A 17,878-nucleotide genomic window follows, 5' to 3' on the forward strand; every position below is an offset into this window, starting at 1 on the left:
CATATCAAAATCTAAAAGCTATTGGTTCTTGAGTTTTTATATACTCACTGATCAAAAATAAACAAATACATTGGGCTGATGGAGTGGCTTACGTGGCAGAGCCCATCCTAGCAAGTACGAGAACCTGAGTTCAAACCCCAATACCTCCAAAAAACCCAAAAAACCCCTCCAAAAAATTCTAGAAAATGACATAATTTATAATAGAACCAAAGACCTTATTCATTTTGTAAATCTAGAAAATAAGCAATATCATTTAGTACAAAAATATACTATGCATTATAAAAAGCAAATCTGTAAACAATTAAATAGTTCTCATCTTGTATATTTAATTATGGCTATTTTATTTCATGTGTCACAAAAATTATTCAACTTTCACATGCAAAATACTAAGCAATGAATCTTTTATGTATTTAAGAAATCCTTACACAGTAGAATATTTATTCTTAATTTAAAAACATTCTGAAGGAATGAATTTCCTATTTTAAAAAGTTGACTGAAAAACGCCATACTTAATTTATAATATATTTTAGAGGTTATTGGTTCAGGTACTCAAAAATACTTTAATATTTTCAAAACAGAAAAACTTATCACTAAGCCATCGTTTGGTTCTCTGGATACTTACATAACTGATCAAAGTGAAAGCTGAAAGAAATAACCTAAACCTATTCTTTCTCCTCATGCAAGGGAAGGGTGCCATCTTGTGTTCACAAGTTTCCAGATACTCATTGGTCTTACTGCATTTCTTTCTTTTTATATTGTAATTGGCTCATATTATGGGAAGAGCTAAAATTTGACTTACCTGAGCAGCGATTCCTATTCTACCTTCATTAAGAATTCCTATTGCGTACTTATAGCCATGTCCAATTTGTCCCAAGATATTGGCTTCTGGAACCTAAAGATAACAAATCTGCACTCATTTCTCAATTTAATTTGACAATTAACTTTGATTACATATAAAATATGTAAAGATATATTTAAATGCACATATACTAACTTGTATGATATTACTCAATCACAGTACTTATTAAAGTCCAATGAGATTGTCTGCTGCTATCTGTGTCTCCCTCTACGCTGTGTTCCAAAGCCTATGCTGTTCACTCTTGAATCCTCCAAAGCCTAGCATAATCTGTTCAATGAATGAATGAATCTAGAAAAAGGGAATCTCATGCGATTTGTCAATAAAATAAATGACTAACAATATTCCTCCAGTTCTTACCTATATGCTAACAGTGTGAGATAACATACTAGGAACTACAAAAAATATGAGATAATTTGCAAACACAAGAGTACAAAACCTGTCTTCTGTTGAGACAGAAGAAACAACAGTCAACTGAGGGGCAGTGTGTGTGTGGACGAGGAGTGTACATACTTGTGCATGTGTCTGAGAGAGAAGGAGGACGCTGGAGGAAGAAGAAAAAAGTAACACATAAAACTAATATTAGGAACAATAAAAAAACACAGCTTTTATAATACGGTCAACTAGGAGAGGGAACAGAACAGAATGGGGAGAGAAAAGGTAGTGAAGGAAGAAGGAGGTAAGTTGGGGGGAAGTTGCAGCCCAAATGGTTATCTGTAAAGACATCATCTCCTTCCCCCCCTCAACACACATGCTCACAAAGATCCAGCTCTCACAGGAATGGTGGAAAACCTGTGACAACCTGTCTTGCCCCCATGAAGCTCTAGAGCCTCAGCGTTCTGAAAAGCTTGTTTTGTGGGGTGCTGCCTGGTTGCTTCCACTATCACTGAGAAACATCCCCATCTTGTGGCCTTCCGGTGTACTGACACCAGTCTCCCTTCTCTGAGGCTGTTTCAGTACCAAACTAGGGCTACACACATGACTCAAGTGGTAAAGTACCTGTCTAAAAAGTACCACGTTTATAAAGTATAAATGGTTCAGCAGTATATGAGTCCCCCTCCCCGCAAAAAAACAGATTAATTCTCAGCCTATGCTCCCAAGGCCAGAGGCTGGGTGGGCAGAAAGGTTTCTGCTCTGGCCTAAGTTGTGAGAAATACCGTTCGTCATGACTTCACTTACCGCATTGTTGAGTTCCACGGAAGACTCTCCAGTGCAAGCTAAACGCTTACTATTGCGACACCTCTCTGGCACATCTCCTGTGGTGCCAGTCCTGCACTGATAATTCTCAAATACCTACCATGACATTTTCAAACGTTAAGGGGCAGGTGGAAGAAGCTCTGATCCCCAACTTCTTTTCTGCTTTTCCTATGTGAAGCCCTTCTGTGTCACGTTCTACTAAGAAGCAGGTTATTCCTTTATGTCCCTAGAAAGATTGAAAATGCTATTATCACTTGGATTTCTTAAATACCTACTGTACAAAGAGTTCAAAGTAAAATGAAAACTAAAAGAATGGACAGGAATGATTGGAGGACATTAGCTATTAAATCAAGAACTTTACCATTTTTTTTACCTTTTCAGAAACCACAGTGGATATTAAAATTATTATAATAAGGTAATATGAACATGAAACCCCACGTTTTAAATTTAATATTATTAAGTTCTTTGGATTTTAACAAATTAATTCAATTACATGGTATATTAGTAAAAAGAAAAAATATATTTTTGCTATGTTTATTTTCCAACTGAATAAAATACTCTTAAAAGTAAATGTAGTACACAGGAGCTTAAATTCTTCATTATTACATAAAAAACATGAAATTCAACAAAAGTAAAGATTAGCTTCACATGTAACATATTAGATAACTAATACATGGTCCTCCATGTAACCAGTAATTGTGTCCACAGCATTTAGTTTAGGAGATTAATAAATCAGAGGGTGAAAAGATGATGGGTCAAGTCTCACATTTTCAGTACTGAGGAGAGTAAGAATTTAAAACAAAGTCCAAAAAAAGACATGAAGGAAGAAAAGGAGAAAAGATGAGGGCCGGGGGAAAGGGAGGACAATTTGTTTTAAACTTACAATGGCAGGGTTGACATTTGCAAAAACCACGAAGAGTCCTGCATATTCAGCGCTGCTAATCCACATCTTTGACCCATTGATGACATAGTAATTTCCACTTTTATCAGCTCTGGTCTTCAAAGCAAAGGCGTCACTACCTGCTCCAGCCTCTGAAAGGCAGAAGCTTCCAACCTACCCATGTGAGGAAAAAACCCCAAATTAACAATTGTATTATGTTCTGTATAACAAATACTAATGGCAAAATGGACATTTGTAAATCAAACTGGTAGCTATTTTTTAAAAGTTTATATCAAAATAGTATTCTGACAGTATTATTCTCTCCAATCCACCTACTAAGTGAGACAAATTTAAGAATTTAAGAATATATGCTTATTAAAATGTGTATAATTTTGATTTAAGCTAGAATATATGCTTAAGTATGTTTAAATTATAGTAGAAAGTCACCTCAATGTAAATGGAATTATCAACAAAGGTATTAGAAAATGGAATTGGGACAAAAATGAAATTTCTTTCAAATTTCTATTTTTTTCTTGGGACAGCTTTAGGCTGGCCTTGAACTAGTGATCCTTCTATCTCAGGCTCCAGAATGTTGGGATTCTAGGCATGCACAACCACGACTGGAAAGAAAAGAGAAGTAATTGTCTAATAATATTTTCCTAAATTTCCAAGTGGCAAAGAAGAGGCAGAGTGTATTTTTCTAGCATTATTAATTTATTGAGCACTGCTTGATTAACTGATTGTGCTGCACTGTGGTCATGGATAATAAAAGTCAACATTGCAGTTACTATGCCTCTGAAAATATTATAAACTTAGAAAAGATCAGGTTCATTTCAATAACTTGTCTCAACTCACTGTTTCTGAAATCAGCTTAGGCAAATAGGTGGCCTTTTGTTCTTCTGTTCCATGTTTTTTAATCAGCTTGTTAACTATTGTGTTCTGGATGTCACACATGAGAGACACGGATGGATCGACTTTGGCTAGTTCCTCTATCACTATGACAGAAGAAACAAATGAAGCTCCTGTTCCTCCATACTTTGTGTCAGTTTCAATGCCCATCAGCTACAGGAAAAACAAAGAAGCAGGTGAAGGTAGATATCTTAATACTGGGAAAGTGCTTGCAAGAACAAGGTTGAAAATAAATTGGAACCATAATATTTTCTTAGCATTAAACTTTCATGTTTTATTTTAATTTGGAATGGTTATTTTGCTATAAATTACAAAATAATCTATAACGGAAATAAGGTATTTTTGAAGAGGGTAAAATTACAAGCTAGAACTGGCATTTGTTTCATTTTGGACCTCAAAAAGTCCAAAGAGATAAAATGCCTTGAAAAATAACTGAATGGATTGAGAAAATACCTTCTAAATATACTCTTGTGGTGTTTCACGCTAAGAACCATAGGTGGCGTTTTGGTCTTTTAACACAGCCCCCTATAAACTGACTTGAATGTAGTAAGTAATGCAAAAAGTAAGTAGCCCTCCAGGGGAACGTCTGCAGTTTTATTTGGCATAGTCTATTCTACGCAGGCTCCTTCACCCTTGACTCTTTCAGCTGAGACAATGACTAAAAGATCATTCCTTCTGGTCATTTTAGCAAGTCCAGGATGGTTACCAGACAACATGTCATGGTGTTTTCTTGAGATGCACTTGATAAGCCAGAGGTGCCTGGTAACAGCCAAATGTTGGCCAAGGCTTTCCATTAACTCCTACATCTGGACACAAAATGTTCTCTGTACTACTTCAGTTTGAAGTGTCCTCAGTTTACAAAGGGAGCATGTGTACTTGTGATTCAAGACCCACACCATCTCCTGGACCTGGCCCAAGCTGCAGCTGGGATTGTGGCTATACATTTCAGGCTGAAGACTTAGCTAACAGAAAGGTAGAACCATGAAGGGGGAAGACTGCAATGTGACAGAGCCAGAAGTGATGTTCTGAGGAAGACCTGAGGACATGGGTAGGCCTGAAGACTGAAGGGCATGACAACCACCTGATTATAGTATCTGAGAAGTTGTCAGCAATACTGCTTCTCCATAAAAGTCATTCATTCCTTCTCAATTAGACATATGTGGCAGGTGACCAAATAGTTGGGACGATAAGAGTGAGGAGGCAGACAACGGGACGATGTTAAGCAAGAACAGTTTAAAGAGATGAGTAGCGAGTGTACAGAGCCCTGTGCGTAAGAACTACCACCTCAGGAAAGTGGTTTCCAAGCTGTGAGACCGTGGGATTCCTCACAGAAGCCTGGGGCAGGGGGAGGGTCTGCCAACAATGACAGCTAAACCTGGCTGGGAAATGAACCAGGGAGTCTACTGTCTTTACACACTGGGCTTCTACTTGGCCCTGTGTGCTCTGCATGAGGTTCCATTTTCCCAAGAGTTTCACTGCCAAAGGAAAGTTGGGAAAATTACCAAAGCTAGTCACCTTAAAACAAGAAATGAAACTACATGGCTAAGTGGCAAAGGTTATTTTCTAAACATAATGACAGATGAGATGATCATTGAATAGCTGTGACTAGTTCTAAGAAATCCTTAGTGTTCACCTATGCAAGAAGGGAGAACACCAGTAGAAGTTACAGAGATTTTTCAAATGTTCTCCTTGGAGCTCCATACTGATAATCTCCCCTACCCACTGGTCTAAAAAAATCACTGTCTCACTTGCAACCTATTCCTTAAAAAGCACAATATTTCCAATTTAAATGCTAACTCAATTACACCTCTTTATGTAAATAAACATTAACCAGGACCTCAGAAAAGAGATCAGGTATTTTTGCCTGGGAAATGAAGAATTCATTATGCTCATTACAGTTCCCTAAATTTAAAAATATGAATATATTACATACTATATATAAATATATTATATGCATTACATATACTTATTATATATATACTAGAAATTGTAAGAATTGTGAAACATATACCCCTTGTTGAAATAATCCTTGTATTATTGACTTTTCCAGTCTTGAGTTTTCATCCATGGTTGAAACCAAAGGAGCAATTTGTTCCTGTGCAAATTTTTTAACTGTAAGAAAAAGAATTCCTGATAAGCCCATGTTCAAGTGACAGTCATTTTAATAAAGATTATAACAGTTAATAATCTAATGACAAATTTTTATTTTTTAACTAATATGTCAAAAATAAAAAACCCAAATAGGTGCACTTACTCTTTCAAACTGGAACTTATGAGATTTTTAAATATAGAAAAAACAAGTTATTCAAACCCCTCTTAGTTGCCCTTGAGAACATTAGAAGACAGGTGAACATGATGCAGGAGTGTAAACACTGCAGAAAGCACAGATTAAAAAATGGAGGCTCTATTCCCTACCCTGGCTCTCCAGTCCTTCTTTCCAAAGGCAACTAACTATAAGTTTATTGCTTATTCTTCCTGAGAACTTTTCTTAGAAAGCCATCTCTACCTATCTATGGAGATACACACATTATCTGCCTTTCAATTTATCAATCTGTTACACAAAGGAATCATAACACATACACATCTTCTCCTTACTTGTATCTGTTCTTTTTGCTGTATTAGGGTTTGAACTCAGGGCCTCACACTTTCTCGGCAGGTGCTCCCAAGCCCTTCTTTGCTTTAGTTATTTTTCAGATAAGGTTTCCCATGTTTGCCTGGGCTAGCTTTGTACCACGATCCTCCTACCTATGCCTCCCATCCAGCTAGGATTACAGAAATACTCTACCATGCCTGGCTTATATTGTTGAGATGGGGGGACTCATTAACCTTTTGTCATGGCTGGCCTTGAACCGTGATTCCCTCAATCTCTGCCTCTTCCAGAGCTGGGATTACAGGCACGAGTCACTGTGTCTGGCCTCCCCACTTATATATTGATAATCTTTCTATGCTAGTACATTCTATCTAACATGGCTTTTTTTTTTTTTTTTTTTTAATAGCTACATGGTCATGCAGAACAAGGCCTCTCCACCTCAGCCCTGGGGACATGTGGGCAGGAAAGTCCCTGTGGGGCTGCCCTGTGTCCTGCAGAACGTTTAGCAGCATCTCTGGCCTCTACACAACTAGCTGTCAGTAGCACACCCCCACTCCAAGGCTACATAAGACACTGGGTAGGCAACTTCTGGCAAAAACTGGGGAACTAGGGTACAGAAGAAAAAGAGACTTAACTTTCAACCAGATAGCCTTCAATGCTGTTGCTATTGTTTTAAATTTGTTTAAAAATACACCACGAACTCTATCCATGAGCCTGCAATCCCAGCTATTCTGGAGGCCAGGCAGGACCATCACTTGAGCCCAGACCAATACACTGAGAAATCTGTCTCAAAAAATCCCCCAAACAAAAACCAAACCAAATCAAACAACAGCAGAAACAAAAACCTCATTCACAAAATAAGACGCGTGTATCTTCTAGTCTGTCATGTCATTTCACAGACCCAACTCATGACCAGAGGAGTAACAGGGAGAGGTGAGAAATTCACTGACCTGCTGTCTTTATCATCATCTCCTCGTCTGTAAACATTTGCAGTGGTGCAAAGGGCAGCTCACTGAGTACAGCTTCTGGCTGGGTAGATTTTAGGACACTTGGAGGAATTTTCCAAGAAGACAGGCAACTTGGGAAGTTTCTTCTTAGCTTTAGGAAAGAGCCGGATTGAGTAGATATTTGAACATGAGTTTCCTCAGAAATAATTTCATAAACCAGCCTTATATTTCGTATCACCAAAATAAGGGAGCTTACATCTTAAAATATGCTGTCTTTGGAACACAAATACAAATTTGTTAACTATTGTATGATATCTTCTTTATCTAGCAATGAGCCGTTCTAAATAAACAATCAGGAAGAAGTGAGAAGAAGGGTAAAGGAGTAGAACAAAAGGGCTTAAGATGGGGAGGAAGGCTGCAAGTAGCCGAAGGAAGAAAAGAGGTAGCCACAGACTGGAGAAGAAAGAAAAATACATACGGGAGCAATTTTGCTCAGTTTCAGTGGTGTAGTCTTGGTATCCTCAATGTACATTCCAATGAATGAAAGAATGAGCCAACTAATCTCCATGAAATGTTTATGAAATTTGCATATTCATTTTAAATTTGTAATATATTACCCACATTTCTTATTTTTAGGGGGGATTATTTACTTCTCTAAACACACTACAGATCCTTTCTGCCTTTTAGTCAATATATCACCTTTGTACCTAAGTACAAAGAAGGCCCACCATTGAGAAACTTAAGAAGCCAGTAGACCTTAACCATAATACCTATTTTTCCTGCTGATACAATTGTGAGCTGTTTAGTCTCAATACTGCTACTGATAAAGTACATGACAGTTTAACACACAGCAATAATTTTAGATTCACAGACAAGGTAACAGGGGCAAATGTACTTCTATAGGCTGTGATTACTGAAGCTGCTTATCATAAAATACAGTGACCATATGTTAAATGAATGGAGTCCATTTTTGGCCAAAGCATTGAGAGATACTACCTACTCTTTCTGGCAGAAAAAAAATTTCTCTTTAATACGACAGTCTTTAATAAAGGAAAGGTGTCTTTTCTTTGCCTTTAACTGTGTGGCTGGGATTTCAAAGTTGATTTTCTAATGTCCCCTGCCTTCAGTGTTGACCACAGCTGTTGCAGCTCTGCTGTCCACACCATCAAAATGATTTTCCACAGTTGTAACCAACTGCACCACATCATTGCATTTTTTTGTACAGAGCAGCAATTGTTGCTTGAATGAAATAATGGTTATTTATGCCTTGCCGAATACTTTTGGGAGTTTGAATCTGATCTGTTTCCTACTCAACTGACCAGAGTTCTGTTGCACTGTGGACAGAATAAGAATGTCCATGAACTTGGATGGAGATGGGAAATACATATTTACTTCATTAACCTATAGCCAAAATATAGCCTTCTTTCTGCTATGAATGTGGACAAGAAGATACAGTAGTAGTAGCAATATCTGTGACTCTGCCACCAAAGAAATACAGCTATTTTCACATTACAATGAGTTGGTAACAATATCTTGAAATATTGTTTGTGCTCATTGTTGTGCTGTTAACTAAATATTATAGCAGCTATTAGGACTGCTGCCAGCTCTTATTCAAGAAGTATAGCAAATCAAATTCAAAAATATTTTTCCAATTGTTTCATTGTAGTCAATTTTTTTATATTCCTCTATGTCTTCTTTTATGCATTTTTAAACATTTTGAAAAAGGTCTATAAACTTTATTAATGAATGTATACCCTTCACTCATAGCTCCCAAAAGTTAAGAACCCCTGACTGTGGAATGTTCTGGTAAATCTCTCTTAAACTTATATAACTGTGTGCTAGTTATCACTCCTTTTCCACTATGTTCCAGCATAATGAAGTACTGTCCCAAGTATTCTTAGAGTGCTTCAAATCTAAAAGCATTCACAACACATGAAGGCAAAGAAAGACCTCTCAGAGAAACCATGCTGAGCTGCAAGGGAAGACTCAGTCAGACTTTGACAAGGAAATGCTTTAATACAACAGCACTCCACTCTAAATGCCTACAGTCATTGGTTCTCCATTCGATGTGCCCTCCTGGCTTCTTCCTCTCTGAGACAGATCCAAAAGTGCACCTGTGTGTATTATCTGTGCACATCAAGTCATCACCAACCATGACAGAAGGCTGCATCCTTGTTGGCTTCTGAGAACACTTCTTTCCCTTTCCTAAATCCAGAGCAACTTCCCTCCCTTGAGTACACACTGCCTCTGAAGCTCTCTCAAGTAGAAACGGTTTCTTCTCTCACAATCTCCCTTTCTAGGGGTGAGGAGGAAGGGTTTTCAGTGAGAGGAGGAGAGGAGGGGAAGGAGTAAGAAAGGAGACCATTTCCTTTGAGGCCTGAGCCTCAGTTATCAATGGGACCCTATCCCACTCTTCACCCTGGTTCTTCTGCCCTCTTGGACAATTTCCCTAATTTACGGAAGCTGGTTCACTCTCCACCCCAACACCTACCAGAACTTAGGCGAATTCAGAGTCCATGATGCTAACTCAAGTGAACACTCCAGCTGTGAACTCTTCTCACAGCAGTTACTTTCTCCACCAACACCCAATATTATTGGCCATTTGCTCCAAGTCATCTCTCAGTACTGCTGCTCCCTCCTGAAGTCTCTATCTCAAACCGCAGCTCCCTGTCCCTCCAGTTTCCCTGCTAAATAATGGCACTAAACTTCTAGAATGTCATCAGATCTCCAGGCCCTCAAACACAACTAATTTCTTTTTCTTTGACAGTCTCTTCTTTCACTATCCTCATTATCCTGCTGATGGTTGATCTTTGCAAAGATTTACTTTCCAACACCTCAAATATTCTTACCTCTATTTCTTTGTCATTTTTAAAAAACTTTTTTATGTTGAGATGTTAGCCTTACAGAAGAGTTGCAAAAGTAACACAGAATTTTTGTTCATTTCACTCAGCTCAAGTGTTAGCATCTCTGTAACCACTGTTTAATGATTGCTGTGACCTGTGTCACAGAATATCCAGAAGGGAGTCTTAAACAACCATAAATTCATAACTACCACCCTGAACTTAGTGTTCAAGATTGCACTTTTGTTCCCTCAGTTCCTTTCCTGTGCTCTGAACAACTAGTTCAAACCCCCTTGCCTCAAAGCTCTGCCTCTCACTGCCAGTTTATAACCTTTCTTCTATTAGAGAGAATAAATGTCCATAACAGAAACCAAGTAAACTGCTCACCACCAAACCCATAAATCATTTCGCATCTGTACCCATGTTTTCCCTTACCCCTCCTCTCACAGCACATTACCCCTCTTCTTAAGAAAGACCAACTCTCCATCTCTTCCCTGGGTTCACCCTTCTCAGTCTCAGGACCCTCAGCCACCCCTTTTCCCTCCCACCTCTTTTCCATTTCTCTCTCATACTTCTCTCACCATGAAAACCAGCTCTAATTCTTACCAAGCTCACCTTGCTCCCACCTGTAGATACCTCTCCTGCCCTCCATAGCCAAATGTTGCCCAAAGTATGGCAATACTTGCTGGTTCGCTCTTCAGCTCATCCCAAGATTCCCCATTCCATCACTTAGCAGGGTCTCCCACAGTCAGGTCACCTGACACCTCATGCTCTTCAGGCTCTGGCTTACAGATTTCAGGCTTTCTCGACAAATTTAGTCCACTAAAGCATGGGTTCCTCCTGTGATGCTGCCCTGTTTGCCTTCCACTCTGTCAGCTCTAATCTTTCTAACTCTCTTTCTGTAGTCCCCCCTCCCCTCAACCACCACTTGACACTTAAGGGTTAGGGAAGGTCAGGGGAGAGGGAGGAGATACTCTATGTGTATCTGGTACAATTATATAGGATGATTTAATGACAGTAAAAATAAAGACTATATGCTACAGATCGAGTAGGCAGCCTCCAAAATTCAGGTGTTTAAACTTAATGGTTAATGTGATAGTGTTAGGAAGGACCAGGCCTGTAAGCCTAGCTACTTAGGAGGTAGAGATCAGGAGGACCATGGTCTGAGGCCACCCCCTGGGCAAACAGTTCATGAGACCCTATCCTGAAAAAACCCCATCACAAAGAAGGGGTAGCAGAATGGTTCAAGCAGTAAGACAGTGCCTATTGGGTAAGTGTGAGGCCATAAGTTCAAACCCCAGTGCTGCCAAAAAAAAAAAAAAAAAAAAATGGGGCCTTTCAGAGGCCATGAGGGCTCTTCCCTCATGAACAGAGTCAAAGCCCACATAAAAGATGCTCCACAGTGTCCAGCTGACTTGCTCTTCTGCATTCTGCCAGGGGAGAATATAGTGGTTCTCAGCAAGAAAGCTGCTGCCAGACAACTGAACCCTCTGGTACCCTGGTTTTGGACATCCCATCCTCCAGAACTGTGAGAGAAGTGCCTGTTCTTCATAAATTACCCAGTCTATGGTACTCTGTTCTAACAGCACAAAACTGACTAAGATGCTGGATTTATAGTAAGGCCCAACAATTCTACTTTAGTACATATGCACAAGTAGATGCATGCAAAGGATGTAGTGAAGTTTGTAAAGGTAAAAAATTAAAAATCTAATTATCTATAATAAAGGAATGCATAAATTGTGGTACACTGATTCAATACAGTATTTCACAGCAGTTAAAGTAAACTGTTATCCATGTTTCAACATAAATACATCTTGAGACTATTAAGTAAAAAAAGCAATTTGGGGATTTGTTCATGATGACAGAATTTATGTACACTTTTAAAACATGCCAAATGATAGCATATACTTTCACGGGTGTACGCAGCTGTGGTAAAAGTTTAAAGATGTGAACTGGAAGCATATGTATCAGCTCCAGCGCTGGGATTACATCTGAGGATAGGGTGGAAGTGTGGAGTGTCAGTATTGTATTACTTCTTTAACAATAAATCTGTAGCAAAAGTGGGTTGTATATATATGAATGCCAATTATATTAGGTCCTGATATTAGAAAAGTTTAATGAAAATGTTAAAGACTTTTAAACGTATGTGTAATTGCCTGCATCATGCATGCTTTGGGACTTCTAAGCAGGCTTGCCTGGGAAAGACTGGCAGTAGATTTTAGATAGTGAGCTCAGCATGACATTGCAGGACCATTCTACTGATTTCTTAAGCACCTAACTGATGACGAAAGCCATACATAATCAAATTAAAGAAACTGGTTTATTCTGTGAATACCTACCAACCACTGTATTTAGTGTCTGCGAAACAAGTGCTCTTGAGACTTAAATCAAGAGTTTCTTTCTAATGCTTGGCATGCTGAGTACTTTCAACTAAGGGAGCAGCCTCGAGGTCTCTCTGATTCTCCCACCTCCATCTCTATCCTCTCTCTCCTGAAGGGCAGAGAGAGACTTTTGCTGAAGTTGCCTTAACTGACCAGAAAAGTTCCTTTAGAAGGAAGGCAAAGGTCTCAACATCTGACCGGCCAAATGCTTTGAACAAGGAAGATTAACTGAAGGACAGAAGACTACAGTGACTCAGGGCTAAGGTGAATTTTGCCACAGGCTATTGCCTGTTCTTTGGGTCCAGTCATCTCCCCTAAAAATCATTTACAGTAGCCTCCATACCCCTTATCTGCAGTTTTGCTTCCCATGGTTTTGGTTACTTGTGGTGGTCTGAAAATTTAAAAAATAAACAGTTTAAAGTTTTATATTGCATGCCATAGGCTGGGGACGTGGCTCAATGATAGAGCACTTGCCAAGCATGCTAAGTTCAATTCCCAGTACCACCTCTAAAAATTAAATTGCATGTTGAATACCTAAGGAAATCTCATAGCTCACTCTGTTCAGCACAGGCCCTGAATCACCCCTTTGTCCTGCTGTGTTTCATGGCCCATTAATAATACCATAAACATCTAGGTTATAGATTAACTGTTATAGAATAGCAGTACTTGTGTTCCAATATCTCTTATTTTACGTAATACTGGCCTCAAAGTGCAAGAAAAGTAAGGCTAGCAATTTGGATATGCCAAGAGACCACAGAGTAAAAAGGTGAAAGTTCATTCTTTCTTTTTTTGGTAGTACTTGGAGTTGAACTCAGAATCTCATACTTACTAGGAAGGTGCTCTACCACTTGAGCTATGCTGCCAATCCTTTTTATATTGGTTATTTCTGAGATAGGTGTTCGCTTTATGCCCAGGCTAGCCTGGTCCTCAATCCTATTTATGCTTCTCTGTGTAGCTTTATTCAAAGCTGATGTCCCTTCTACTAACTCTAACTGCCTGAGTCTTGGCTTTCAAGTGGTGAGCAGATGGACTTGGGTCCAGTAAGAAGGGTAGTGTATATGAGCTTCACCATCTATGGGTTGTTGGGTGCTCACTTCCTGTGATTCCCCCTTGTATGTAGTAAGCTTGTATGTCTTTTCCCCTGTTAATCTGGCTATTTTCACTTTGTTTCAGAACACTCAATTGCCTTTGCTCCTACCCCAACTCTTGGCTGGACATTCCTATCATTTGGGAAGCTTACAAGACAAAAAGAGCTTCTTAGCCCTACTACTTAAGTTGGTGATTCAACAGACTCAGGCCTGGGCTTCCTTATTTCTGAAAAGTTCCCGCAGAAGACTAATGTGAAGCCTGGGCTGGAATCTGTGCTTTACTGACAAGAGTCTCTGCCTGTTCAAACTTTGCTTAGACCCCTAAATCTTCTTCAAGGTTATCTGTTCACTTCCTTGTGAAATCTAGTTTTAGCAAAAGAACCCTGCTAAGTCAGTTCAGCCAGAACCACCCCCTACTTTCAATATCTGATCACCCTTGATATTTCATCAGTCTCTACCTCTCCCCACCTCTTCAGGAGATGTTTTACCACCCTGGCCTGCCTTTAGCAAAAATCCTGTTAGGTCAGTTTAGCCAGAATCCCCTTTTTACCTTATGTTTTCTCTTGGTAATTTCCCGCTCTTTGGCTATACAGTCTACTTGCGCATGCTGTATTCAGAGCTGAGCCTAATCTTTACCCCCTACTGTAAGAACCTGTTGACATTGTCCCATACCTATCATGATGGTATAATCTCCATCCCCTGTTGACATGATCCAATACCCATTGTGATGACGGTCCTGAATGAAGTCTTCCTTCCCATATTTAACAAGTATCACTGAATAATTTTTTCTTTAATCTTTTCTTTGGTGGTTCTGGGGTTTGAACTCAGGGCTGCATGCTTGTGAGACAGGTGCTCTACTGCTTGAACCATGCCTCCAGCCCTTTTTGCTCTAGTTATTTTGGAGATAGAGTCTCATTTTTTGCCCAGGCAGGCCTGGACTGTGATCCTCCTATTTTATGTATCCTGCCTAGGCTGGGATGACAGGCCCAGGCCACCATGCTCAGCTTTTTTCCACTGACATAGAGTCTCAATTTTTTTTTTTTTTTTTTTTTGCCTGGGCTATCCTCAAGCTGTTGATCCTCCCTAATTCAGCCTCCCATGTAGCATGCAATGACAGGTGCACGTATTGCTGAAATGGGTATCCCCAACTTTCTGCCCAGGATAGTCTCAAATGTAGCAAAGATTACAGGTGTGGGCTACCAGGCTTGGCTTCTTTAACATTTCTTTACCTACATGACTTTGGAGAAGAAACTTCAACCACATTCAACAAAAGCCAACCCATTCACCTGTTGCTTAGATTTCAAGATAATTGCTATGCTTACCAAACAAAGCCCTGTCTAGTAGCCTAGCTTTATAATTTCTCTTTATTTGAAATAGGTAATAAGTTTCAAACAACTGTTACTCCATCTCCCTCTGGCCCATTAATCAACCTCCCCACAATGTTGTCTTCCTTTGTATCCTTTTAGTATCCTTAAACAAATATATGCAAATAGGAATATACATTCTTATTTTCCTCCCTGTCCTTTCCAAAAGGAAGTGTATCCTACGCTAAGTCTTATATTCCACATAGTAATATATCCTAGAGATCTTTTTGTAATAGGACATAGGATTTTCACTTTTTAAAAAATAGTTATAAAACAGTTCATTATATACAACAGCTTGTTTCTTTAAACCAGGTTCCACTTTAAGATACATAAGATACTAATAAAAGTTAATGCCTAGGAGGCAGAGGAGGGCAGGACAGGGTTACAGGGGGATGATATGATGGAACACCTTTTGTTATAAATAATGTTGCAAGATGGGAAAAGTTTGCTTCTTGATTAGTGGTTACATATATCTACCTGTGATAAAATAATAGAACTATGTATACACACATATTTCTTTACTATTCTAGATTAAATGGTAGTATAGAAGTGGGGCTGACAGTGAACAGATTAACAGGAGAAACACAAGGTTCATTTTCACATGCAGCTGTATTTTAAGAAGATTCAGTTTTAAGTTTAATGTTCTGACTGTGGCTGCTGATTTGGGGATGTGTATAACACTGTAAAAAAGGAGCTTTTAATGATTAACTAACCAGAATATCTCTTCTCCAATCTTGCAGAAAACTAAAGAATATTTTAAAAAGTAAAGCAATTCAGTGAGCTATAATCACACACTATTGGAATGGCTGAAATAAAAAATTAGTGACAATGCCAGATGGTGATAAGAAACTAATCGTCCTACATTGCTTGTGGGAATGTAAAACAGTACAGCCACTCTGGATTTTGCTTAGCAGTGTCTTAGGAAGGTGTGCATGACCAGCACTTGCATTAGTGGATATCTACCCCAGAGAAAGGAAAGCTTAAGTTCCAAACTGTACACAATGCTCACAGCACCTTTACTTGTAACAAAGGCAGACACCATCTTCAGTGGTGAAGGGTTACTCACCCATTTCACATCCCCATTATAGTGGGGATCTATCTGGAACTCAGTGTTGGCAGAATTTTTAAATTTGTTTTCCTTAAAATATAATTTTTTTTATGTCGTGCTGGGGGTACACTGTGGCACTTACGAAAGTTCTTACAACACATCAAATTGATAAGCAGTTTATTTCTGGAATTTTCCATTTAATATATTTGGGCCACAGTGAGCGGCAGGAGCTAACATCATGGAAAGTTAAATCATCAATGGGGGCAGGGAGGGGAACAGTGTTTAAATCTTTAACTTTATTCACCTAACCAGCCCAATGTTTGTTTGTTATATATCCCAAATCAACCTTTTACTACAGTTAATCTGTCTCTTCTCATTTAATTCTCAGACCCCAGCAAATGAACCTAAAAGGGTAGATTTTTAAAAAAATTTTCCCCTCTCCTCCAATGGAATACTATTCAAAAACAAACAAACAAACAAACAAATAAAACCCCAACTCCACTGCTGAATAATTCTACTTATTTAACATCCTTGGAATAAAACAATACAGTTGGAAAAGCCAGGAATTGAAGATCAGGGCAGGGGGGTGGGGGTGATTACTACAGGGCAACACAGGTATCCTTGTGCTGCTAGAAAAGTCTTTAACTTGGCCTTAAGTGAAAGGCAGACAAGCATACATGTAGTAAAATTGCACAGAACCACATACACATGGAAAAAATCTAAAACAGATTGGTGGATCACATCAACATCAATTTCCTGGTTGTGATATTATATTATATATTTAGTAAGGTATTAATTAGCATGGAGGCAAACTAAATTAAAGAATGTACAGAACTTCTCTGTATTTCTTCTTATACAGCATAAGAATTTACAATTATCTGAAAATAAAAGTTTAAAAATTCTATCGCACCAAAGTAAATTAAATAAATTACTTTAGGGTCTTAAAATTACAAAAATTGGTATGGCTTATAAGAATTATGTCCACAATTCAGAAGAATTGAATTAAAACACCTAATATTGTATCACTAATGCCAGATAATGTATACGTATTGCCTAAAACACACATAAGAGGTATTCCAGGCCAGCCACCAATGGCTCACACCTATAATCCTAGCTACTTGTGAGGCTGAGATGGAGGGGATCAAGGTTTGAGGGCAGCCTGGGCAAACAGTGTATGAGACCCCCATCTCCAAAATAACCAAAGGTATGGTTCAAGCAGTACAGTGCCTGCTTTGCAAGTGATACTTTCCAAGTGTCAAACCCCAGTCCCACCAAAAAAAAAAAAAGAGGTATTAGTAGAGGGAATTTTAGTTTGGATGTTAAATGTCCCCCAAAGACCCATGTATTAAAGACTTTATTGCCAGGGTGATGTTACTAGGAGGTGGTAGAACCTTTAAGAGGTGGGGACTACTTTTTTAGTTTGGGTTTTTTTTTTTTTTTTTGGTGGTACTGGTTTTTGAATCGGTGCCATGCACATGCTAGGAAAGCACTCTCCTACTTAAGCCAGCCCACCAATCCTTTTTGCTTTAGTTATTTTTTGAATAGGATCTGTCTTTTATATCGTGCCAAACCTCCTCTCTTTGTAAGCTGATTATCTCAGGTATTTGTTACAGTGATTGAAAGCTGATTCACAAAAATGGGAAGGCCCTTCAGAATTATTGTTTAGATAACAGACACAGGATAAAAGGCCAATATGCTTAGTTACCTCATTGTTTGTTGCTGCCTTAGGTTAATTAACCAAATCAAAATGAAAACAGTATTTTTCACAATTCTTGGAT

The 17,878-nt window shown here is 38.7% G+C and overlaps 1 protein-coding gene across 1 annotated transcript in view; it reads right to left on the reverse strand.

Moving 5' to 3' along the window:
* Positions 1–17,878, reverse strand: part of Acadsb (acyl-CoA dehydrogenase short/branched chain) — a 29,839-nt gene that overhangs the window by 6,005 nt on the left and 5,956 nt on the right. Inside the window, exons 2-7 of the mRNA XM_020171775.2 lie at positions 7,383–7,530; positions 5,854–5,954; positions 3,789–3,995; positions 2,937–3,107; positions 2,154–2,279; positions 800–892 (exon numbers count right to left, since the gene is read on the reverse strand). Of these exons, the coding sequence (XP_020027364.1) occupies positions 800–892; positions 2,154–2,279; positions 2,937–3,107; positions 3,789–3,995; positions 5,854–5,954; positions 7,383–7,530 (846 nt within the window). The remainder of the gene's footprint in view (positions 1–799; positions 893–2,153; positions 2,280–2,936; positions 3,108–3,788; positions 3,996–5,853; positions 5,955–7,382; positions 7,531–17,878) is intronic.

Source organism: Castor canadensis, chromosome 7 (assembly GCF_047511655.1).
Source record: "Castor canadensis chromosome 7, mCasCan1.hap1v2, whole genome shotgun sequence".
Taxonomy (NCBI): domain Eukaryota; kingdom Metazoa; phylum Chordata; class Mammalia; order Rodentia; family Castoridae; genus Castor; species Castor canadensis.